The following is a 27181-nucleotide window of genomic DNA, read 5'->3' as shown; positions in this document are numbered from 1 at the left end:
ATAAATAAGGTTAGAGAGAAATGTTTGTCATATTATATCTCATATTCTGGCTAAGAGAACAGCAGTCCATGTGTAAACATAATTACTCAAACACCCCTTTTCTCAATCTGGGACTCCCTTTTTTGCTGAGCGTTGGAGTCGTTGGATGCTGATGGGGCGTCTGTTTATATCTCTATGGACTACTACAGTGGTTCCCAAACTGGACCCCCAAATCAACATTTATTAGGCCACGGACCCCCCGTTTGAAAACATATTCCAGTGACCCCGATAAGGGAGGATGTTTACGGCTCTAGCAGTGATTCCGAAACATTAATTTCATGGACCCCCAGTTTCACATGCATTATGCTACGGACCCCCGATTTAATGGCATTTCTATCTCTGGGACCCCCATTTATATTATAAAACCGCTGTTAATTTAATTCTGAGAGTGTACAAATGGAACCAAATGGACCCTAACAGGTCCATTCGTACACTCTCAGAGTTACAGACCCATAAGGGTCCATTTGGTTACAAATTATCATTTAGCTGGGGACCCCCTTCCCCTGGGGGTCCCCGGACCCCACTTTGGGAACCACTGGACTACTAGACCGTGACGGAGACCCGCCGTCTTAGGCGACCTTGAGCCACACGAGAACAGTGTGCACGTATACGTGGCTGTTTGTTCTCTCCAGTAATCGACTGTGAAGGTTAATACTGCAGGCATCTCACATGTATTGCCTCACGCCATTCTTAAGTGCATTCGGTATTCCCTGTGCAATGTTACTAAAGAAAGAGCAATCTCATCCTATACAGTATCATGTACTGTACTGTATGTATGTCCACCGGCTGTGGAATTGATGCTATAGTACAGTATAAATATCGCTCATCTGTTCCTAGAAAAGCGAACACATCAGGATCTAATTTTCTCACGTAAAACAACAGACGACAGGCACGCGCCTGCAGTCTGGCTATCAGATAACAGCGGCATAATAAGCAATTTAAATGGTATGCATTCAGATTGCATTGTTCCATACTTTCAGGAACGTGTCAGTGTTCAACCAGAGGGGCCAGGCAGAAACCATGAATATACAGTAGAAACGATTAATATACAGTGCATTAACCCATTTTGACCTGAGATCAGATTCTAAAAATGTCTTCTACATCCTGACAGTTTTCTGAAAAAGCTATGTTTCTATGTCAGTCGTTCTTCGATTTTTCAAAAATAGCAGACCTACAAGCTCATAGCGCGCCACTCGGTGGCGCGCTATGAGCTTGTAGATCTGCTATTTTTCAATAGCTAAAGCGTGACATAATGCTAACACCAAAAGGGGTTCCTGCCTAAAACTAGTTAATGGTAGTTCTGCTTGTCACTCTGGGGCCTTTCTTTCAACAGCTGCAACACTACAGGCAGACTACTGTGAAATCAGCATATTGTCACCGTTGTGTGTGTGTGTGTGTGTGGAAACCTTGTATGTCCAAAACGGTTACTTTTCAGGAGAAAAAAAAAAACCCCTGCCGTGTTCCAATGTAGTTATTATTTAGTGAACTGTATATAGTCCATCTTTCTACTTTCGTGTGACAGGTACACTGTAGTATGATGAAGTAGTGGGACATACTGTACATTTACTGGGGGGGGGGGAAATATGGAGATACAAGGTTTCTGCCAAACAATAACAATATTATTAATCTCTGCTCCTGGACTTGAAAACGTATGATACAAATTACAGACAGGCAGCAGCATAGGCACAGCTTCTTCCTAGAGGGCCTTACGGTACAGTACAGTACAGTACAGTACAGTACAGTACAGTACAGTACAGTACAGTACAGTACAGTACAGTACAGTACAGTACAGTACAGTACAGTACAGTACAGTACAGTACAGTACAGTACAGTACAGTACAGTACAGTACAGTACAGTACAGTACATCTGGAGGCGCTGGAAGACGTAAGAAATGGATCGGTCACGTAGACACTAGACAAGCCAAGGTATCCATCCTGGACTCACCTTAGTTCCTTCTGAACAATTTATAAAAATGCCTCCAGCAGACTCCTAAAGGCCCGGCGGTCATTGGTTCCCTGGCCTCCATCATTGGCTAAAAAGAATGTCTGGAATCTCAAAAGTCACTCCATAAAAGCCACTCTCTGTGCGCACGCTTCAGAATCATTAAAATGCGCTGCCAAAGGGGCGACGCGAGGCCGTAAAACATGAGGAACTACTACCTCTCTAGACCTGAGCACGGCTCGCTGAATGAAGCCTCACTTTGACACTTTATGAGCTGCAAGCTCTGAAGTGACACAAAATATATCACTTATTTTGGTTTGTCAAAGAGCTTAAGCGCACGGAAAATAAATCATAACGCAGCAATGTGCTCTTGAAAAACTGTGGAATCCGTCCAGGCGTTCAGTTGATCTCAGAGGCCGGTGCAACGGAATGCGACCGAGCCTCACAGGACGCCGTGTATCGCCTGCTCCATCATACACAGAACCGTCTGGTTCAGTGGCATTTCAGCCCAGAATGAAAGGCAGAACTCAATGGGTCCCAGGTGGGCTCCTGGGGGTGGGGGTCCCAGGTGGCACGTCAGTCTGGAGAACATTCTAAATAACTCCTATAACAGCTGCAGCGAGCGAGCGAGCGTACCCTCAGACTGGCAGACTCTTCTCCCTTCTGGCTCCAAAACTGTGGAATGCACTTCCCATTGCAGAACTGCAGCATCACTCCCAATCTTCCGCCGTAGTCTGAAAACCCACCTTTTCAGACTCCATCATGGCCCATAGCACTTACCCCACCCCCTTAGATAGCATTTCTGTAGACTTAGAGAGCATTTGATACAGACTTATAGCATGTTATGTAGACAGCACTATAATTGCATTGTATATAGTCATAGCACGTCATAGTACATATGTATAGCATAGTATAGTTTATATGTATAGTTTCATTATATAGATATTCCACTGTTACGTTCTTAGCTTACGCATGTTTCATGATAAATGGGACCATGCTCATGTCCTACATGAGGAGTGCCAAGTTCTGTCCTACATCATGAGTTCTGCCCTCCAGGAGGCACTTTACGGTGCCGGCTGCAAGAAAAACTAGAAAAAGTGCCCTTCTGGGCACAGGTCTCCACCAGGAGGATAGGAGTGTGTGTGATGTTTGGCAAAATGTTTAGCAGTAATAGAAACATGTTTTTTTGTTTGTTTTTTGCAACAATTTTCTTCTTATTTTAAAATAATTAAAAAGAAAGAGCGGATTTGTCGCGTTACGATGACGAAACCGGAAATCAAGCCATGCTCTGAGCTGAGCTAGGGCTTCTGGGAAAATGAGCCCAATGCAAATGAACGAGTGGTTTGTTTGGACTACAACATGCTGTGGAGGCGGTTCTTGTCTCGATGGCCTGTTTTTCTCTTCAACAACAAATGTGGATTAAAGCTGCACATACTTCGGCGTATGCTCCAAAGGTAATAAGACTAGCTAGGGCCTGGGCCGTGTCTCAGAGGTCCATCCTGGGCCGTGGCTCAGCGGTCCATCCTGGGCCGTGGCTCAGAGGTCCATCCTGGGCCGTGGCTCAGCGGTCCATCCTGGGCCGTGGCTCAGAGGTCCATCCTGGGCCGTGGCTCAGAGGTCCATCCTGGGCCGTGGCTCAGCGGTCCATCCTGGGCCGTGGGGCTCAGAGGTCCATCCTGGGCCGTGGCTCAGAGGTCCATCCTGGGCCGTGGCTCAGAGGTCCATCCTGGGCCGTGGCTCAGAGGTCCATCCTGGGCTGGTAATCCAGTCTGGCAGTGTGCCGCGAGTTCGACTCCCGATCCCGACGGCCTTTACTGCATGTCTTCCCCCCCCCCCCCCCCCCCCCCATCTCTCTCCCCATCTCCTGTCAGCCTACTGTCTGTCCCTCCATGAAACAATAATATAAAATAAAGGCGTAAGCCAAAAAAAAGACAATTTAGGCAGTGTAGAATATTGGATTAAATAGCGGGGAACACAGGTTACGCAGTAGAACTGTTAACGTAAATATTAGTTGTAGTGGGCAGCCAGCCAGCCACAGAAAGGCCCAATGGGGAGGTAATGTAAGTACTGTATGTCCTTAACACAGAAAGGCCCAATGGGGAGGTAATGTAAGTACTGTATGTCCTTAACACAGAAAGGACCAATAAGGAGGTAATGTAAGTACTGTATGTCCTTAACACAGAAAGGACCAATAAGGAGGTAATGTAAGGACTGTATGTCCTTAACACAGAAAGGCCCAATAAGGAGGTAATGTAAGGACTGTATGTCCTTAACACAGAAAGGACCAATGGGGAGGTAATGTAAGGACTGTATGTCCTTAACACAGAAAGGACCAATGGGGAGGTAATGTAAGGACTGTATGTCCTTAACACAGAAAGGACCAATGGGGAGGTAATGTAAGGACTGTATGTCCTTAACACAGAAAGGACCAATAGGGAGGTAATGTAAGTACTGTATGTCCTTAACACAGAAAGGACCAATAAGGAGGTAATGTAAGTACTGTATGTCCTTAACACAGAAAGGACCAATGGGGAGGTAATGTAAGTACTGTATGTCCTTAACACAGAAAGGACCAATGGGGAGGTAATGTAAGGACTGTATGTCCTTAACACAGAAAGGACCAATGGGGAGGTAATGTAAGGACTGTATGTCCTTAACACAGAAAGGACCAATAGGGAGGTAATGTAAGGACTGTATGTCCTTAACACAGAAAGGCCCAATAGGGAGGTAATGTAAGGACTGTATGTCCTTAACACAGAAAGGACCAATAAGGAGGTAATGTAAGGACTGTATGTCCTTAACACAGAAAGGACCAATGGGGAGGTAATGTAAGTACTGTATGTCCTTAACACAGAAAGGCCCAATAGGGAGGTAATGTAAGGACTGTATGTCCTTAACACAGAAAGGACCAATAGGGAGGTAATGTAAGGACTGTATGTCCTTAACACAGAAAGGACCAATAAGGAGGTAATGTAAGGACTGTATGTCCTTAACACAGAAAGGACCAATAGGGAGGTAATGTAAGTACTGTATGTCCTTAACACAGAAAGGCCCAATAGGGAGGTAATGTAAGGACTGTATGTCCTTAACACAGAAAGGACCAATAAGGAGGTAATGTAAGGACTGTATGTCCTTAACACAGAAAGGACCAATGGGGAGGTAATGTAAGGACTGTATGTCCTTAACACAGAAAGGCCCAATGGGGAGGTAATGGACTTAACCCACCTGCAGGGCACAGTTCATCATGCTATACTGTAAGCTAACCCACCTGCAGGGCACAGTTCGTCATGCTATACTGTAAGCTAACCCACCTGCAGGGCACAGTTCATCATGCTATACTGTAAGCTAACCCACCTGCAGGGCACAGTTCATCATGCTATACTGTAAGCTAACCCACCTGCAGGGCACAGTTCATCATGCTATACTGTAAGCTAACCCACCTGCAGGGCACAGTTCATCATGCGGACGGTGTAGTCAAACTGCTGGTGGTCCAGGATGGCCCGGTTCTGTTGGACATGTAGACTCAGCTCCTCCGTCAGACACTGGCGAGCTGCTTTACCTTTCAGGGCCCGCAGCGCAGCTGGCAACGTCTGACACAGACACAAAGATATTAAAGTATAAAGTCACATTTTATTATAGGCCAATAATATCACAAAACTATGTCCCAAAGGGCTGTGCAAAAAAAAACAAGCAATAATAACAAAAGTACTGCAATGCGTATACATATAAACTCGTACAAATCACACACAAAACTATGTAGACAATTTATGATAAAAACAATGACCTGGATGACTTTAGTGCTTGGTTCAGGCTAGGTGTCAAAGGCTGATGTGAAAAAGAGTGTTTTCAGCTTACTCCTTAATGTGATGAATGAGCTAGACTCTCGGATATGGATAGGGAGATGGTTCCAGAGACGACGGGCTTGATAGTTAAAGTTATAATATGTGACTAAATTTGACTGAGGGACTGCCATTGGATTTTTTTGAATTTTCTATTTTTTTTAAGAGAAAACTCTTGAAAGGTTCACTTCTGTGGTTACACCTAGCTACATGTTTAAGCATTTATTTCATATTTACATGTCGATTTCAGCTCTGACACTTATTTCAGACATGCTCTAGTATGTGAGGAGTCTGACTGTGCTATAAACTCATTTTTCTCCTCTGGTGAAAAGCTGGAATTTGCGCGATGGCAGTCTCTCAGTCAAATCTGGTCACATAATTATACATAATATCCCTAGTTATATAGGTCACATATATATATGAGCATTGTAATATGGGTCACTTTCAAAGAAACTACGCTAAAGTGACTCATCTTTCAGCAGAAACATTGGACATGGTTGGATGTTGTTGGCTTGCTGTATGGCTAATGGTTTTCACATTGACCATAACATGACGATGATGATGAGTTTACAGGCTGAGAGGAGATTTACACAACGCATGCTATGCATTTTTGGGATGCATGCTTGCATTATATAAGTCCCATATTGAGCCAATGGGGTACATGGGGGACCAGCGGTATGTTGAATAGTGTGTTCCCATGGGCTCGCACACGGGAGGCCAAAACAGAGGGAAATTTAAACGGGCCTCTTTTTTTCTCTTTGTTTTACGTAAATGCTTTAAAAATAACAAAACTAAAACACGAGCAAGAGGCGAATATAATAAATCCACGAGTGCCATTAACCTCAGAGCAATACCATTAACCCTAGAGTTAAAATAATACCGTTGTTTAGTGAAGATAATCACTAGATTATGGGGTTTAAACGTCAGCATTTGGTTCCGTCTCCGTGTCAGCGTGCCAGCTGGGACATATTAGGATGTGGAAGGTGCGGAAGGATCTACCGCACCAGACGGTTTAGTGTCTGTGGAGGACAGATGCTTAAAATAAAAGCCTTTATCAGAGTCATGTGCTGACGGACACTATGCTTCACCTTCTCCGTCTCCAGGGTCTTGTTGTCAAAGATGAAGGATATGCAGCTTCTCACCACCTCCAGTCGACGAGCACTGTTGAACACTGTGCCGCTCTTACCCGCCAGGGACACTAAAGGGACAATACAAAGAAACAACAGTTAAACACAGAGCCACTCTTACCCGTCAGGGACACTAAGACAATACAAACAAACAGTTAAACACAGTCTTACCAGCCAGGGACACTAGAGACAATACAAACAAACAGTTAAACACAGTCTTACCAGCCAGGGACACTAGAGAGACAATACAAACAAACAGTTAAACACACTCTTACCAGCCAGGGACACTAGAGAGACAATACAAACAAACAACACTGAGGTATTTACAGTACAGTACAGTACCACCGTGGCAGATATAGAGTCAACTGGTTCTATTTTTAATCTCAGCAAAGATATTCTGGGTGGAACATTTTTCCCCTTTTCCTCCTCAATGTACATACTGTAGTCGATATGCCAATGCATTCTTCCCCACGTATCATAGTACGTGCAGTGACAAATATCACACTTCCCCCCCAGCTTCCCTCCCGCCAACACGGGCCAGGGGTTCTTACCACACAAATACCCTGTTCAAACCACTCCCTTCCAAAAAACGCTACCAGAGCATCAAATCTCGCACCACCCTGTCTCAGTAACAGTTTCTACCCCCAGGCTGTCAGGCTGCTGAACAGCTGACCTTGAACTTCACTTTGTCTTTTTCTTGCACTATAGATGTTTGTTTATGTCCTGTGTATGTAAGACTGAGAGTGCTCTGAGCTAAATAAATTTCATTGTATTTATACTCTGTATCTATACACATGACAAATAAACCTGAACCTGAACCTGAACCTTATAGCCCATATGAATAATGGGCCATGATGCTATCAAAAGAGTTGAAAACCACCGGTATAGACAAAGCCCAATGCAATCTGCGTCAGTGACCATACAGAGTGACTGTTTGCTATAGTTACAGTAGTAACAGTAGTTACAGTAGTATAGTTACAGTCAGTGTGACATACAGAGGGACTGTTTGCTATAGTTACAGTAGTAACAGTAGTTACAGTAGTATAGTTACAGTAGTAACAGTAGTTACAGTAGTATAGTTACAGTAGTAACAGTAGTTACAGTAGTAACAGTAGTTACAGTAGTAACAGTAGTTACAGTAGTATAGTTACAGTCAGTGTGACATACAGAGGGACTGTTTGCTATAGTTACAGTAGTAACAGTAGTTACAGTAGTATAGTTACAGTAGTAACAGTAGTTACAGTAGTATAGTTACAGTAGTAACAGTAGTTACAGTAGTAACAGTAGTTACAGTAGTATAGTTACAGTCAGTGTGACATACAGAGGGACTGTTTGCTATAGTTACAGTAGTAACAGTAGTTACAGTAGTATAGTTACAGTAGTAACAGTAGTTACAGTAGTATAGTTACAGTAGTATAGTTACAGTAGTATAGTTACAGTAGTATAGTTACAGTAGTAACAGTAGTTACAGTAGTATAGTTACAGTAGTAACAGTAGTTACAGTAGTATAGTTACAGTAGTATAGTTACAGTAGTAACAGTAGTTACAGTAGTATAGTTACAGTAGTAACAGTAGTTACAGTAGTATAGTTACAGTAGTATAGTTACAGTAGTAACAGTAGTTACAGTAGTATAGTTACAGTAGTAACAGTAGTTACAGTAGTATAGTTACAGTAGTATAGTTACAGTAGTAACAGTAGTTACAGTAGTATAGTTACAGTAGTAACAGTAGTTAGTGGTATAGTTACAGTAGTATAGTTACAGTAGTAACAGTAGTTACAGTAGTATAGTTACAGTAGTAACAGTAGTTACAGTAGTATAGTTACAGTAGTTACAGTAGTAACAGTAGTTACAGTAGTATAGTTACAGTAGTAACAGTAGTTACAGTAGTATAGTTACAGTAGTAACAGTAGTTACAGTAGTATAGTTACAGTAGTATAGTTACAGTAGTATAGTTACAGTAGTAACAGTAGTTACAGTAGTAACAGTAGTTACAGTAGTATAGTTACAGTAGTAACAGTAGTTACAGTAGTATAGTTACAGTAGTATAGTTACAGTAGTAACAGTAGTTACAGTAGTATAGTTACAGTAGTAACAGTAGTTACAGTAGTATAGTTACAGTAGTATAGTTACAGTAGTAACAGTAGTTACAGTAGTATAGTTACAGTCAGTGGAACATACCAACTGGTGGGCCAGCGGGCACCACACACTTCTTCTCAGGCCTTAGCGTAGCCAGAGACGTGGTGCTGTGCAGCTTGGCCCGTCCCTCCTGGATCAGCGCCTCCACCCTGCCGTCCTCCAGGGGGGGGAAGGGCACCTGGTGGACCCGGAGGTGGGACCCGTCTGAGGGCCGGGGAACCTTCTGGAACGCCATGTGGGGGTTGGGGTTCTCCTACAGGACAAGGCAGAACATGGTAAATAAATGGTAAATGGTGCATTTATATAGCGCCTTTATCCAAGGCGCTTTACATAGATTGTGCATTACATTCACACATTCAAACACCTTTACATAGATTGTGCATTACAATCACCCATTCACACACACATTCACACACCTTTACATAGATTGTGCATTACATTCACACATTCACACACACATTCAAACACCTTTACATAGATTGTGCATTACAATCACCCATTCACACACACATTCACACACCTTTACATATATTGTGCATTACATTCACCCATTCACACACACATTCACACACCTTTACATAGATTGTGCATTACATTCACCCATTCACACACACATTCACACACCTTTACATAGATTGTGCATTACATTCACCCATTCACACACACATTCACACACCTTTACATAGATTGTGCATTACCTTCACCCATTCACACACACATTCACACACCTTTACATAGATTGTGCATTACATTCACACATTCACACACACATTCACACACCTTTACATAGATTGTGCATTACATTCACCCATTCACACACACATTCACACACCTTTACATAGATTGTGCATTACATTCACCCATTCACACACACATTCACACACCTTTACATAGATTGTGCATTACATTCACCCATTCACACACCTTTACATAGATTGTGCATTACCTTCACCCATTCACACACACATTCACACACCTTTACATAGATTGTGCATTACATTCACACATTCACAAACCTTTACATAGATTGTGCATTACATTCACCCATTCACACACACATTCACACACTGATGGCGGCGGAAGCCATGCAAGGCACCAACCAGCACATCAGGAGCAATTTGGGGTTCAGTGTCTTGCCCAAGGACACTTCGACATGTAGACAGGAGGAGCCGGGATTCGAACCGCCGACCCATGGATCATTGGACGACCTGCTCTAACTCCTGAGCCACAGTCGCCCCATTCATGCATTCATACGTTCACATACAGCGAGATATACACACTATACCCAGTACAACACACTAAAGCTCATGTTATTCTTAGTTGCGCGTCCAATGTCTTACACTGAAAATAGCGACACGTTGCATATCTGCTACTTTGCTTGCGTAACACTAACCGCACAATGTTTAAATCAGTTATAACACTAACCCTAACTAACCCCTAAATGTCTAATCCTAACCTGGAATATTTTCTTAAATGTAAGCCTAACTAAAAAATAAAATAAAAAGAATCACAAAACAACCAATTCGCTTACAATGTAGGCATTTAGCAGACGCTCTTGATCCAGAGCGACTTACATTTAAGCAAAAACAAAAGCATGTCATACATCACATATATAACTAGAAAAAGTGCCCTTCTGGGCACAGGTCTCCACCAGGATTTCTTCCTCAGCCTAGTGGGAATATGCGTGCACAGTTTCATCGCAATCGGACATTGCGTTGAGGAGTTGTGGCGATTTGTACAGCACTCCTGTGAACTTTGGAAGCCAATCTTAACCAATCAGGATGGAGTGTGAGAAATCTGAAAGACCGGTTTCGTTGAATGGCTCTAGAGAGACTGTGTACCAATTTGCGTGATGTTTGGACCAAATCTGTAGGTGTACTGTGCAAAAACTTGTTTTGCACAAAGCGGGCTCCTGGTGGCGCTATAACAGGCCGTTCTGGAAAGTTTGGGGCAGAGGTTCATCGTTGGCATCCAGGGAGTGTGTGTGCAAAATTTGGCATCGACCGGGTTGTTTTGCACAAAGCGGCCTCCTGGTGGCGCTATAACAGGCCGTTCTGGAAAGTTTGGGGCAGAGGTTCATCGTTGGCATCCAGGGAGTGTGTGTGCAAAATTTGGCATCGACCGGGTTAACGGTGGCCGAGATTAGCTGTTCACGGACACACGGATGGACACACGGACGGACGGAGTGCAAAACATACTCTCCCCACATGCCTTCGGCCTGGTGGAGACAAAAAGTAGTTATCGTGAATCATGTATAAACTAAGAACGTAACAGTGGAGTATCTATGTGAGGAGTGGACCGGGAAAAGTGGATTTCTCAAATTCTGCTATACTTGTTGTTATACTTCTGTGCCCATCTTCGTGTTTGGGCACAGAAGCACACACGTGCACGCACGCACGCACGCACGCACACAGTAAGAGAGAGTGAGTAACTACAGTTGTTATGCGACACTGTAAGAAATGAGCAGGACAATAATAACGTATATATGGAGCAGATCTTACATTCTTGTAGAGCTGTTCAGAGAGCTCTCTCATGTGCTTATGCATCAGGGCTGGGTTCATCTCCTCCTCCTTAAAGCGCTCCGGGTCAAAGGCCACCAGCTAAGCGTGCAGTCGCGCACGCACACGCACACGCACAGTCACACACACACACACACACACACACACACACACACACACACACACACACACACACACACACACACACACACACACACACACACACACACACACACACACACACACACACACACACACACACACACACACACACACACACACACACACACACAGTAAATTACAATCTTAAATAAATAACTGGGCTGTTATAAAAAGTACTCAATTTGAATTCTCAGAATAAAATGTTATAAAAGTACAGACAAGCTAGGATGCAAAGCATGCAAGTCCAAATGCTAAGGGTAAAATAACTGTCAATAACCCATTTGGTTAAAAAACAAAAAAAACATATTGTTTTTGTTTCTAAATAACAGATAATAAGGCTTGGCTGTGCCACTTTATGCCATTTAAACCTGATGCAACCTATACATTGTTATACTTTTAAATCCGGGACATATACCTCTGTGTCACCTTAGCTGGTGCTATACAGTACATACAGTGCTATTCTATTTTTAATAAGAAGTGGAAGGTTTTCAGAAACCTTAGGTTAGGTTTCAGGAGGCGTTTTTAGAATCAGCTTTAGGTCAAAATGGGTTATGCTATTTTTCACAGCAATTCCAGCTGAAATTCCTTTTTGCCTATAATGGCATGCTCAAAACATGGACTGAAAGACGATGAATATGTCTGAGGGTTATATAAATAATATTAAATATGTAATATGTAACTAAATAATAACTACATTGGATCGATTGGAGCACAGGTTATTGATTTTTCCATTTTCTGAAAAGTAACGCTTTGTTCAAAGCGTTGAGTTATGGAATGTTTAACACAATGATCTCTCTCTTCACCTTCCAGTGTAATAAGTCATAATAATAATAATAGTAATAATGTTTAATACTGGATCACGAGTCATTCCCATGGCCTATCAGATAGATTATGTGACAAATGTGCAATGCCAAATTTATATTTGGTCGCATGTCTAAGATAGCCCCGCCTACAAGTTTTGCAACGCGTTGCGAGCTTGTAGGTCAGCTATTTCTGGAGTGTGAAATCATGCGACAGGGCATAATTTAGGCTTAATGCTGACCTCTTATGATAACAATGGTAGCCGTCCGTGGAGCTGGCGTGTACATTACAGGTGTACTTTATTCCCCTCTTCGGTAAACACTAACAGAAATGTATGGTTGAATAGCAATAAGGGGATTTCTATTTCAGCCGGAGCAATAAATATTTCAAATGGGACAGTATGCCATGTGCATTTATGTGATGTTGGGTGATTATTTCACAGCAATTGCGGATTGCTCGTCGCACGCCATACGAATTTTGTTTATTGCTGTTGTATGTTGTGTTCTAATGTCATCCATAGTGTTGTATGTTGTGTACTAATGTTCATAGTATTGCTGACGAATACTGAGGTGCAAAGAATGCCATTGCATAATTTGCACCTTGTGTAATTTATGCCAATCGTCCACAAATGGCATAAATTGTACAGTTTCTCTTTCTCATTCAGTGCAATGTAAACATTTCAGTGTAAAGAAATGTTTGTATCTCTAGGACCTTGCTTGGAGATCTGCTTTTTTTAATCTCTTGGGTTAGCCTCTGTATTCTCTTTTATATATTGCCTACAATGTACATTGTGAAATGATTACTGTTGTAATGAATGTGATTGCTTTTGTTCCCTATTTGAAGTCAGAGTTAAACTTTTTATTTTTTAACCTTTATTTAAGCAGGCAAAACAAAGTCCAGTACCTCATCAAAGAGATCACAGGCTCGGTACGGCGGGCCTCTCTCCGAGACGAAGCCGGCGAACGCCATGCCGTCCAAAACCTTGGTCAGGAAGTCGTTCTCTATCAGGCCTCGCTGGCCCAAGAAGGCAGTCTGAATGTGATAGGGTCAGAGGTCAAAGGTCATAGGCCCACGATTAGAAGGTTTACAGGACCACACACTGTATAATCACATTCATATGGACCATTTAATTGAAGGTTTAAGAACCCCCTGCGAACATAGCCTTTCTAATGTGGGTAAAATAAATATAAATCAGAAAAACTCTGCAAGCCACACAGTCCAACATTAACATTTTCCCCCGCCAAAATTAGGGATACGCTCTGCTGCGTGCACGGAAATGAGATAAATCTAAGCAACAGGACGACAACAACATGCAAACAATTTTAATCTACTTCTTCCTTAATTTGTGATTGCTTTGTCTCTGCTCTATGACTTCAACAGAGAGAGGAGGGCGTTGGGGGATAATCTGAGCCATGTGGGGTACGTTGAAAGTTACCACGGAGACAACCACAGACACAAACACAAAACCCAGAGCAACACAAAAATGTAAACTTAATACATTTCATATGGCCCATGGTCTGAGCGTTGTCCTGGGTTAGAGGACTCGGTCCGAAGACCAATAACAAAACAGATAGCATGACAGTGTAGTCATGCAGTACGGAAAACACATCAAAATATTATATACACATTAAAGGTTATAGCTGACAGTTCTGCTAATGTAATTCCCTTTGTTCCAGGACTCTGACTAAGACCTTCCTTGGCAAATAGATGGAACATTGTGTCTGTTTAAATAATAACAAAACGGACAGCTTTGGTCATCACTTTAAGGCCAAACAAGCTATTTGAAATTGAAGGGAATAAATGGGTGGGTTCATGTGATTCACAAAGGGTTTAGCTTGCATAGCACTGGATGGTTTAATTGAAGGGAATATGGGTTCATGTGATTCACAAAGGGTTTAGCTTGCATAGCACTGGATAATTAATTGCATTTTTATAATGAATTGCATTTTTATAGCGCTTTTCCAAGTGCTCAAAGCGCTTTACAATGGTTCATTCATTCATACATCGGGAGATGAAGCGGCGAACAGTCGACGCCAGCGTCCTCACTTCCCACATTCACACACTGACGGTGGCGAGCTCACACCGACCGACTCATTGGAGGCAATGTAGGGTTCAGTGTCTTGCCCAAGGACACTTCCACATGTAGGACAGGAGGAGGAGCCGGGATTCTAACCACCGACCCAGGGATCATTGTACGACCTGCTCTACCTCCTGAGCCACAGCCGCCCTGGATGGTTTATCTTACCTTGTGAAAGTGAATAACAGGTTCAGAATGGATGCGGATGAGCTGCAGACATGACCTGTAGCCCTGGAAGAGTTGAGCAAAGAGCCTGAGGAACACAGCCCTCACCTCCTTATCCTGGGGACGGACGGACACACACGGGCACGCACGCACGCACGCACACACACGGGCACGCACGCACACGGGCGGGCGGGCGGGCGCACACGCACACACACACACACACACACACACACACACACACACACACACACACACACACACACACACAGACACACACACACACACACACACACACACACACACACACACACACACACACACACACACACACACACACACACACACACACATGCACGCATGCACGCACCAAAAGCAATTTTTTAATACAATTAGCATTTTTACTTAACCCAACTCATTAATTCAGCCTAACCCTTAAATCAAAATGTATTTTTGGCATGTTCCCCCATAATTCAGGTCAACGTAGAGACCAAGTGCAAAACAAGCAGAGATATGAAGAATAAGACAGTGGTCAGATTCAAACCCACGTCCTTTTGCACTGACTGGGAGCGTGTCCCCTCAACATAATCAGCCTCCCACAGCAACCACCATAACCAGAACTATAAATATATCATTCACCACTGTCGTTATAGCTGTGGTGTGGACTCATAGGGAATGATTTTCAAAATGATATATTTATAGTTATAGCTATTGGTGTGGTGTGTCTGTGTACAGGGCCCTTGACCCCTGAACCTAAACCAATAAATGCCTTATCCTAACCCCAAATTACGCTTTTAAAAATGTACCCACAATGTCCCCACGGTTTTGGTATTACTGAGCTTGAAGGGATATTGGGTATCCAAAAGGACAGTAATGCACAAGCCATGCACATGATGAAAAATGAGTTGTGAAACAGTCCAATAACTCACATTTATGCAACATGACATGTTTTTTACCATTAGGGTTTACCATCAGTCCCCTCAGTCCCCTCAGTCCCCATTTACTTAACCGATTAAGGGCGACAAATGACAGTCTGAAGGAAAAACACTACCCGCCACCTCTCATGTATTTACAACTATTCATACGTGTTTAGAGACCATGGTATTTATATGAGGGAAGATGTCGTATTTATATCTCTTATGCTTTGTTACTGCCTATGGGAGTTAAACCAGGGGGTAAAACCATATGGAAACTAGAGCTAGGTTAAAGGAGAATTCCATGCTAGAAGGCTTTCTTACCTTTCATTAAAGTTGTTACGTCCCCACCAAAGAGGTCCAGGTGTTATTTTGTGCAAAAGCTCCTTATTGGCTATTTCCCCTACCATAAGCCCTCAATGAATTGCATTGAATTGAATGGGAATTGAATGGAGCTATGGGGAAATAAGCGAACACCCCATAGCTCCATTCAATTCAATGTAATTCATTGAGGGCTTATGGTAGGGGAAATAGCCAATGAGGAGTCTTTGCACAAAATAACACCTGGACCTCTTTGCTAGGGACGTAACAACTACAAAGAAAGGTAAGAAAGCCTTCTAGACTTCCGGTATGGCGACGAACAGGACGGTCGCATAAAGTTGAGAGCTCCCACAGCCAACTTATTTATACCAAGCTAGATACTTGTAAATGTAGAAAACAAGAACCACGGTCAACGAGAAATGCACACGAGAAGGAGAAACAAAAGAAGAAACGAGAAAAGTGAGGAAACACACCAAAAAGAAGACACAAGAGGGGACACGCTAACACCCGAAGCTAACGAAATTAGCATGGCTTCCCTCCAGGCTAGTTTGGACGCTATCAACAGCCAGCTCGGCGCCCTACGGCAGGAGGTGAAAACGGATTTGAGAACATTCAAAGAAGAAATCGCGACGCAGATGGATAATAAGCTGATTGAATTCAACAGAGATCTCACACAAAGATTCACCAAGCTGGATGCCGTTGAATCGCACTCCAGAAGATGTAATTTGCGTTTATATAACCTACCAGAGGACGCTGAATCAGAATGTGAATCGATGGTGAAATTTATCAACGATTGGCTGAGAAGAGAAATAGTGGATACTGAACTGTCTATACAGCGAGCTCACCGAGCCTTGGCTCCGAAGAGGAACCCGGACCAGCCGCCGAGATCAGTAGTGATTAACTTTCAGCAATTTGCTGTGAAAGAGACAGTGCTATCAACGGCTTGGGGGAAGAAGACTGTGATGTACGGGCAGAACAGAATTTATTTCGACCACGATTTCACGGACAGAGTACTACAGCAGAGAAAAGCTTACGCTGAAGTCAAGAGGGTCCTGAATGCGGAAAGCCCGAGAATCAAGTTTAACACGCCCTACAACAAGATGAGGATCCACTGGGCTACCGGGAAAGTGGTGTACCACAGCGCAGAAGAAGCAACCAAGGAAATGCGGAAAAGAGGTCTGATGGCTGGCGGAGAGGGAGAAGCGACGGGCGGCGGCGACAGAAACAACACGAGAGAAGGCGGAAAAGAAACCACGCTCATCGAAAGCTTGCGAAATGCCAGGCTGGCCAGCTGGACACAAGTCGATCGGACAGCGGCATGGAGGAGAAGGGCGAGAGGACGGCTGCAAGCATACAGTCACGATAAGTAACCAAGAGAGGGAACATATAGGGCCGTGAGTTAAATCAATGAAAGAAAGGACTGAAACATAACGTGTGATATTTGCATTCTCGTGTGTATGTGTGTGTGTGTGTGTGTGTGTGTGTGTGTGTGTGTGCGGGTGGTGTGTATGTGTGTGTGTGTGGGTGGTGTGTGTGTGTGTGTGTGTGTGGGGGTGTGTGTGTATGGAAGACCATTATGTATGAGAACTGAAGCTTTAATCTAACATATTAAGGTGGATTATATATACGGCCCCTGGTGTGTGTGTGTGTGTGTGTGTGTGTGTGTGTGTGTGTGTGTGTGTGTGTGTGTGTGTGTGTGTGTGGAGGGAGGGATAGGGTGACTGATGGTGGGGAAAAAGTGTTTAATTTTTATTTTTCAACATTTGTCTACATATGCTATGTGTGTTCCCCAGTCGTCCATCTGCATTGTAGATGGAGGATTGAGGAATAATTAATGTAAATAAGATCAAAGGGACACTGATTTGTACATATGTGGATAAATAGAAGGGCGAGAACATGTGTGATACGAAGGGAGGCAATAAGCATATTATTAGATCCTTCAACGTTTATTTTATTATTTTGTTTTTCTACCAATAAGGAATATAGAACAATTTGAGTTGGTACAAAGGGAGGTGATGCAACTTTAATTCTAGTATGAGTAAACCTTTAGGGGTAAACTTTAATGCTAGATGGGGGCCCCTTCCCAACAAAGGGATTTCCCCCACAAAACCACAGGAGGGTCAACAAGAAGAGGAGGAGGTTGACAACTCTTTTTGGAAGTCTACATCTGTATATGTATCTGTGTTTTCGTTTTTGTATATAGTTGAAAGGGTTTACAGCTTTACTTTGATCTTTGTATATGAATGCAACAGGAACCTAAGAGGGAATCATCATAATAATTTTCCAGAATACTCTATAACCAAATATGACCACGAAACAGGAGATTAAACTTATGTCCTTGAATGTCAACGGTCTGGGAAACCCGATTAAAAGAGCTAAAGTTATGACCAAGCTTAAAAGAGAAAAAGCACAAATAAGCTTTCTTCAGGAAACCCACCTGTCCAAATCAGAACATGAAAAATTGAAGAAATTTGGCTATAAGCACACATATTATAGTTCACATACCAATACCCGTAAAAGAGGAGTGGCGATCCTGATCTCTAACCAAATCAAGTTCGAATGCCAAGAAGAAATAAAAGACAAAGAAGGCAGGTATATTATTGTTAAAGGAACAATTCAGGAGACAAAAGTGACGTTGGTTAATATTTATGCACCACCTGAGAGCGATAAACAATTTTTCAAAACATTATTTGACATCATAACTTTGAAATCAGAAGGAATTTGCTGGTGTGCGGGAGACCTAAATGTTGTAATTGACTATGACTTAGACACCACTAGCTTGAACAGGAATAAAAAGCCCATCTCAAAATTAGTCAAAAACACGTGGGAAGAAATGGGTTTTGTTGATGTTTGGCGAGACTTCCACCCGCTTCAAAGGGACTATAGTCATTACTCCCAGACTCACTCTGTCTACAGCAGGTTAGACTATTTCTATACGCAAAAAGAAAATAGAGAATTGATCCAGGGTTGTGATATTGGAATAGCAGATGTGTCTGATCATAGTGCCGTTTACATGAAGGTCTGTTTATCCGACAGAAAGAGGAATACAATATGGAGGTTAAACGCTGGACTGTTAAATAATAACGAGGTGGTAGAACAAATCAGAACCGACATTCAGAACTACTTGACTGATAACGATAATGGTGAAACTACTCCAGCAATACTATGGGATGCCCTAAAGGCAGTTATCAGGGGGAAGTTAATTGCAATTTCGAGCAGAATGAAAAAGGAAAAACTGGCTAATTATAAGCAGCTATTATCTGATCTTAAGACACTGGAACAAAGACATAAGATAAGAGCAGACAGACAAATATTCACACAAATGACTGAGGTGAGAAAACAAATCAATAAAATTCTCCAACAGGAGGTGGAAATGAAAGCGAGGTACTTTAAACAGAACTATTATGAGGCTGGCCCTAGGGCAGCGAGGCTATTGGCTAGACGCCTAAGGAAACAGCAAGCCGATATAACAGTTCACAAACTGATGGACCCTAAAACAAATAAAATAAAATACAAACAAGGAGAAATTGAGAATATCTTTCAGAAATACTATAAAGAACTGTATGCCCAATCACCCACCTCCTCTGAAGAGGAAACCAGAGCATTTCTCGATAAATTGGACTTGCCTAGCATTGGTGAACTAGAAAATAAAAGGATAACCAAAACTATAACCATGGATGAAATCACTACAGCAATAGGAAGATCAAAGGCTAGCAAGACTCCTGGAAGTGATGGATTCCCATCAGAATGGTACAAGAAATTTGCAAGTGAACTGTCCCCAGTGTTGCATTCCACTTTTAACTGGATTAAAAAAAATGGCTCTACCCCCCCCTCTTGGAAGGAAGCTGTAATTACAGTCTTACCAAAGCCTGGAAAAGACAAGACACTTTGTCAGAATTTCAGACCAATTTCACTACTAAATGTCGACTACAAACTATATACCTCAATCCTATCAGATAGAATTCAATCCTTTATTTCAGACATGATCGACGAAGATCAATGTGGCTTCATCCCAGGAAGAAAAACGCAGGATAACATTAGGAGAACTTTACACATTATGCACAAAATAAAGAATAATAACATTCCTGCAGCAATGGTTAGTCTGGATGCCGCCCAGGCATTTGATAAAGTTTCCCACAGGTTCTTATTCCTAACACTGGAAAGATTTGGGTTTGATGAAAAAGCAATTCAGTGTATCAAAACGCTTTATATTAATCCGACAGCTAGAATAAAGGTAAATGGTTCTCTGACAGATAAATTTGAAATAGAACAAGGTTGTAGACAGGGCTGCAATTTAAGCCCCTCCCTATTTGCGTTTTTTATAGAGCCACTGGCCCAGATGATAAGAGACAACGAAAATATAGCGGGAATAGAAATCAATGGTGAAAGACATGTTGTGAGCCTTTTTGCAGATGATGTATTGGTCCACTTAAAAAATCCATTGGAATCATTTGAACACCTACTGCAAACATTAGATCGGTTTAGTCTATACTCAGGCTACACATTAAACAAGTCTAAAACTCAAATTCTCATGCTCAACTGTAGGCCGAATCAAAAACTCAAGGAAATAAATATAAACTGGGAGGCAAAATCAATTAGGTACTTAGGCATAAACATAACTAAAAACCTGTCCAAATTATATGCAAGTAACTATCAAGAAATTGATGATAACATAAAAGAAGATATAGAAAGATGGGCCACATATCCAATGGGGTTTAGTGATAGGATACAAGCGATTAAAATGAATGTCCTGCCACGCCTGCTATATTTATTCCAATCATTACCTATCCCTATACCTCCGACTCAATTCACAAAATGGGATAAACTTATATCAAGGTTTATATGGGATGGAAAACGACCTAGAATAAGATATAGTACGTTACAATTACCAAAGAATAAAGGGGGAATGGCACTTCCGAACTTAAAAGAATACTTCCATGCAGCACAATTGGGACCACTCCTTAACTGGTGCAGTCTACCGTATATAGCTAAGTGGAAGGACATCGAGGTAAAAGGGTTTACAATCCCGATTCAAGCAGGTATAGGAGAACGAGGGATCCAAACGAACGTGAAGAGTGAATTAGACCTGGACCCAATAACATCTTTTACTTTAACTACATGGTACTCTATAGTGAAACAATTGAAGGTTGGAAAGGAACTGGGTATGTTGAAATGGATTTCATATGATAAGAAATTTGAACCAGGAAGGTTTGATTCAAGGTTTAAGCAATGGAGGGATTTGGGTGTGACAGCCATATGCCTATTGACTCAAAAAGGAGAAATGAAAAGTTTCGAAGAAATAAAAAGTACATACGACCTGACTAATCAGGACTTCTTCCGATATTTACAGATGAGAGACTATTATAACAAAAACATTAAAAGACCGACGGAAGAAATACACCCCATAATACGAATTATGGAACGGGCATATGGTAGAGTCACACCTAAAGCCATATCTGTTTTGTACTCATGTTTGATGGATTCCAAAAAAACATCCACTGTATATGTTAAAAATAAATGGGAAAAGGAGTTGGGTGAGGAAATTCCAGATCAGATGTGGGAAGATATGTGGGAAAAACACCAGACAACAACCCAATCAAAGGAGTGGAGGGAATTTGCATGGAAAAACCAAATACGGTATTTTATAACCCCCCAAATTAAGAGCAAACAGCTTAAGAGCCAACAACCATGTTGGAGAGGGTGTAACCACATGAACCCTGACCATACACATGTTTTCTGGAATTGTGCAAAAATACAACCTTTCTGGCTGGTAATCCACACAGCTATATGTGAGGTAATAGGATATGACATTCCCTGCTCTTGCCTTGTAATGTACTTGGGTCTTATTGAAGAATCTGTGCAGTCGAGAGACCAATACCTGGTCAAAATCCTTCTAGCTGCTGGGAAGAAAGCAATTACAAAAAACTGGCTCAAAACTGACATCCCAGGCTATAAACAATGGCGAGCCATCATGGACAATATTGAGGACATGGAAAAGTTGACATTCAAGATAAGAATAAGAGTAGACCTCTATGAAAAAAGATGGGAAAAGTGGTCGTTGTATAAATGGGCAAGAGGTGAAACATAATAGAATGATGGAAAGGAGAAGTTAAAAAGCATTCCCAAAGCAAGGTTCTAATATTATATTTTCTTTATTATGTAACTGCATTCATATGATCCGTTTGTTTTATTTTATCTTTACGTTTTATTTTATTTGCTTTTGTTTTTATGTCTGTTCGTTGTGAAGTTTGTCTTTGTACCATGTTATTGTTGTTTCTGTTTGTTTGATTATGTGTCTGAAAAACCCTTAATAAAAACAAAGTAAAAAAAAAAAGAAAGCCTTCTAGCATGGAATTCTCCTTTAACCATAATAATCAATCGCCCTAACCCTAACCCTAACAATCATATGATAATAATCATAAATGTAGAGGTAAACCATATGGATGTAAAACAGAGTTAGGTTGACCACAGTGGGAAGGCAGCATTATGTGTATAAAAGGTTAATGCTTACTTACCAACAACAGGTTGGAGGCTGCCGTGTTAATGCTAAATGTTAAAGTTAATGCTTACTTACCAACAACTTGAGGTTGGAGGCTGCCGTGTTAATGCTAAATGTTAAAGTTAATGCTTACTTACCAACAACTTGAGGTTGGAGGCTGCCGTGCGAGGTGGAGGAAATGCATCGTCCGCTATGCCCAGATCAGGGTGCAAAACCTTTGGAAATGAAAACGTAGCTTCTGTTGATAATTCTATCCCATTACCATGATGACCAGTGTGGGACATTGACACAAAAACCTACTATTCATAATACATTTGGAGAACATTGTATTCTTTGAATGTGTGTGTGTGTGTGTGTGTGTGTGTGTGTGTGTGTGTGTGTGTGTGTGTGTGTGTGTGTGTGTGTGTGTGTGTGTGTGCTTACGCTGGACAGGGCAGATTGTGTGTGGTGCTGTAGTGGTTCAGGGAGCGAGGACAGGTGGATACACTCGGGAATCTTTATTGTTCCTCCATCCAGGTCAGCAATAATAACATCCAACTGGGGAAAACACAGACATGTCAACCAGTTTAACACACAGCCTACAGACATGTCAACCAGTTTAACACACAGCCTACAGACATGTCAACCAGTTTAACACACAGCCTACAGACATGTCAACCAGTTTAACACACAGCCTACAGACATGTCAACCAGTTTAACACACAGCCTACAGACATGTCAACCAGTTTAACACACAGCCTACAGACATGTCAACCAGTTTAACACACAGCCTACAGACATGTCAACCAGTTTAACACACAGCCTACAGACATGTCAACCAATTTAACACACAGTCCACAGACATGTCAACCAGTTTAACACACAGTCCACAGACATGTCAACCAGTTTAACACACAGTCCACAGACATGTCAACCAGTCTGAGTTCAACTGGAACACAGACAACCCACTGACATGTCAACCAGTCTGAGTTCAACTGGAACACAGACACAACCCACTGACATGTCAACCAGTTTGAGTTCAACTGGGGAACACAGACACAGCCCACTGACATGTCAACCAGTCTGAGTTCAACTGGGGAACAGACAGCCCACAGACATGTCAACCAGTCTGAGTTCAACTGGAACACAGACACAACCCACTGACATGTCAACCAGTTTGAATTCAACTGGGGAACACAGACACAGCCCACTGACATGTCAACCAGTCTGAGTTCAACTGGAACACAGACAGCCCACTGACATGTCAACCAGTTTGAGTTCAACTGGGGAACAGACACAACCCACTGACATGTCAACCAGTTTGAGTCCAACTGGAACACAGACAGCCCACTGACATGTCAACCAGTTTGAGTTCAACTGGAACACAGACACAGCCCACTGACATGTCAAGCAGTTTGAGTTCAACTGGAACACAGACACAACCCACTGACATGTCAACCAGTTTGAGTTCAACTGGAACACAGACAGCCCACTGACATGTCAACCAGTTTGAGTTCAACTGGGGAACAGACACAACCCACTGACATGTCAACCAGTTTGAGTCCAACTGGAACACAGACACAGCCCACTGACATGTCAACCAGTTTGAGTTCAACTGGAACACAGACACAGCCCACTGACATGTCAACCAGTTTGAGTTCAACTGGGGAACACAGACAGCCCACTGACATGTCAACCAGTTTGAGTTCATTGAGTGGGAGCGTTGTGATATACAGTATGAGTAACACGCACGCACGCCTGATAAGATTGAACCGAAACCGTCTAAATAAAGACTTTGTCTTTGGATGGATGAGTGTTTCTGAAACCAACGGGCTCACAGGGCTGAACCATATCTGTCTTTGGATGGATGAGTGTTTCTGAGACCAACGGGCTCCTCATGGGGCTGAACCATATCTGCCCTGGTCAGGAGAAAGAATGATGAGTGTTTCTGAGACCAACGGGCTCCTCATGGGGCTGAACCATATCTGCCCTGGTCAGGAGAAAGAATGATGAGTGTTTCTGAGACCAACAGGCTCCTCATGGGGCTGAACCATATCTGCCCTGGTCAGGAGAAAGAATGATGAGTGTTTCTGAGACCAACGGGCTCCTCACGGGGCTGAACCATATCTGCCCTGGTCAGGAGAAAGAATGATGAGTGTTTCTGAGACCAACGGGCTCCTCACGGGGCTGAACCATATCTGCCCTGGTCAGGAGAAAGAATGATGAGTGTTTCTGAAACCAACGGGCTCCTCATGGGGCTGAACCATATCTGCCCTGGTCAGGAGAAAGAATGATGAGTGTTTCTGAAACCAACGGGCTCCTCATGGGGCTGAACCATATCTGCCCTGGTCAGGAGAAAGAATGATGAGTGTTTCTGAAACCAACGGGCTCCTCATGGGGCTGAACCATATCTGCCCTGGTCAGGAGAAAGAATGCATGAACTCTACAAACTCTAGCGTGATGGAGTATCACCCCTTTTAGCATAATCTAAATACGTTGAGAAATATCTGCAATCTGCGATTTACGGCGTCTTGACATGTTATGGGGTCTGACAGAATGGGGTCTAATTGACCAACCAAATGGACTAATATTATCTGTACTCACCAGGTCCTGGATCTCACTCTGGAACATGGAGTGTACTCCGATGATGAAGGGGGTGGGCGAGCTCAGGACTTCTAGCAGCCGCGAAGGCAGAATGGGGATGTACGGGTAGCTGAGTTGAGACAAAGAAAGTAAGATGTATGCATTAGCCCATTTCAAAGGCTAGTAGAGAAAGGGGATTTGAGTGTGAGACATTTTGAAATCCACTTACAAAAGCCAACTCACCTATACGAATAAGAAAATCACACCCGTGTGAACTGAGTGGTGCAACTCCCCTCTCTCTCTCTCTCTCTCTCTCTCTCTCATTAGCAAGCAACAGAGCAGCACTGTCTCTCTCTCTCTGTTTCTGGCAAAGCGCCCCTACTGGTACTAATAGGCATACGGTATACTCGTGCTCATGGCCACATAGGTAGACACATGACACATAGGTAGACGCGGACATTGCTGGTTGTAGGAGTGGTTGCACCACTCAAAGATAGCTAAAAAGTGGTAAGACGTTTGGAAAATAATTTGAGAATTAAGTTATTCATGCATTTTACCTCAATGTGCATGCTACTGCTGTTAACCCATTTGGGGCACCCCTTTTGGTGTTTTAACTAAGCATTATGGAATACTTTAGCTATTGAAAAATAGCAGATCTACAAGCTGTTGTAGGTCTGCTATTTTTGAAAGATCGTGAAAATGTGGCACAAATCTTTGAATATAATATATTCTTTCAGAAGACTTTTTATTTATTTCGACGTCAGGCCTAAATGGGTTAAGTGGATACTGTAATTAAATTAGATGATGCACCACAGAGCATAAAGACAACCAGTCTGTATACCGTAGATTGGATGCACTGTTAGATTAAGTATGACATTTTTTAATTGTCAAATATTGAAAAATAATAATAAAAGAAAATCTAAAACTTTCTGTAAACGCTTGACTTAACACATTAGGCAGACTGTGCAGGCATGTATATTAAGTTTGTTAGTTTTAGTTAACTAATAATCAGCCTTGTCAGAATCAGTCCATGCCATGGAGTCAAGCATAGAACGAAAACTAGAACTGGGACGTATCCTCAGTGATGTATCCCGAGGTCATCACCTGGGACGTATCCTCAGTGATGTATCCCGAGGTCATCACCTGGGACGTATCCTCAGTGATGTATCCCGAGGTCATCACCTGGGACGTATCCTCAGTGATGTATCCCAAGGTCATCACCTGGGACGTATCCTCAGTGATGTATATCCCGAGGTCATCACCTGGGACGTATCCTCAGTGATGTATCCTGAGGTCATCACCTGGGACGTATCCTCAGTGATGTATCCCGAGGTCATCACCTGGGACGTATCCTCAGTGATGTATCCCGAGGTCATCACCTGGGACGTATCCTCAGTGATGTATCCCGAGGTCATCAACTGGGACGTATCCTCAGTGATGTATCCCAAGGTCATCACCTGGGACGTATCCTCAGTGATGTATCCCAAGGTCATCACCTGGGACATATCCTCAGTGATGTATCCCAAGGTCATCACCTGGGACGTATCCTCAGTGATGTATCCTGCGGTCATCACCTGGGACGTATCCTCAGTGATGTATCCTGAGGTCAACAGGGTTTCGGGTCTCTCAACATCATACCCCTCACTCAGGTGACCCAGCCGGGGTGATCAAGTCCCGACTTACGTCCCAGTAGCTACCCTCGATCAGAACCACTAGGGAAAGACCAGGGCCACACCTTTGGGACCACTCCGGAACTACTCTGCCGGGACTGAGAGGTACTATTCTGGTTCACACCTGTATTTGAGCGGGAACATCAGGGCCTCCAGTGCGCGAGAAGCCTCTCCTAGTCTCTGGTAAGACGTGGAGTGGAACACAACCTTGTGCTCCGTCAGAACGGCGCAGAAAAGACTCAGAACATTCTGGATTCCTGGAGGGTGAAACAACAGAGAATATAATTAATGAGGTATTTGTTGGAATGTGACTGCCTTATTATTCCAAGACAATTTATCAAAAACATACTTTCGGTGGGGGGATTTTTGACAATGAAATACAAATTAGAGTAAACAATATTGATTTCGTGAACGATTGTGTGATGTTTTT

At 42.7% G+C, this 27181-nt stretch overlaps 1 protein-coding gene across 1 annotated transcript in view; it reads right to left on the bottom strand.

Moving 5' to 3' along the window:
• sbf2 (SET binding factor 2) overlaps window positions 1-27181 on the bottom strand; it is a 192697-nt gene that overhangs the window by 82352 nt on the left and 83164 nt on the right. The window contains exons 7-16 of the mRNA XM_083794214.1: window positions 26876-27008; window positions 25103-25211; window positions 22943-23056; window positions 22657-22734; window positions 14792-14905; window positions 13450-13578; window positions 11587-11685; window positions 9128-9338; window positions 6909-7018; window positions 5422-5571 (exon numbers count right to left, since the gene is read on the bottom strand). Coding sequence (XP_083650340.1) covers window positions 5422-5571; window positions 6909-7018; window positions 9128-9338; window positions 11587-11685; window positions 13450-13578; window positions 14792-14905; window positions 22657-22734; window positions 22943-23056; window positions 25103-25211; window positions 26876-27008 — 1247 coding nt within the window. The remainder of the gene's footprint in view (window positions 1-5421; window positions 5572-6908; window positions 7019-9127; window positions 9339-11586; window positions 11686-13449; window positions 13579-14791; window positions 14906-22656; window positions 22735-22942; window positions 23057-25102; window positions 25212-26875; window positions 27009-27181) is intronic.

The sequence above is a fragment of the Protomyctophum parallelum genome (genome assembly GCF_964188405.1).
Source record: "Protomyctophum parallelum genome assembly, chromosome: 2".
Taxonomy (NCBI): domain Eukaryota; kingdom Metazoa; phylum Chordata; class Actinopteri; order Myctophiformes; family Myctophidae; genus Protomyctophum; species Protomyctophum parallelum.
The sequence above is the reverse complement of the archived record's forward strand: the minus strand, read 5'-3'. Positions and strand labels throughout refer to the sequence as shown.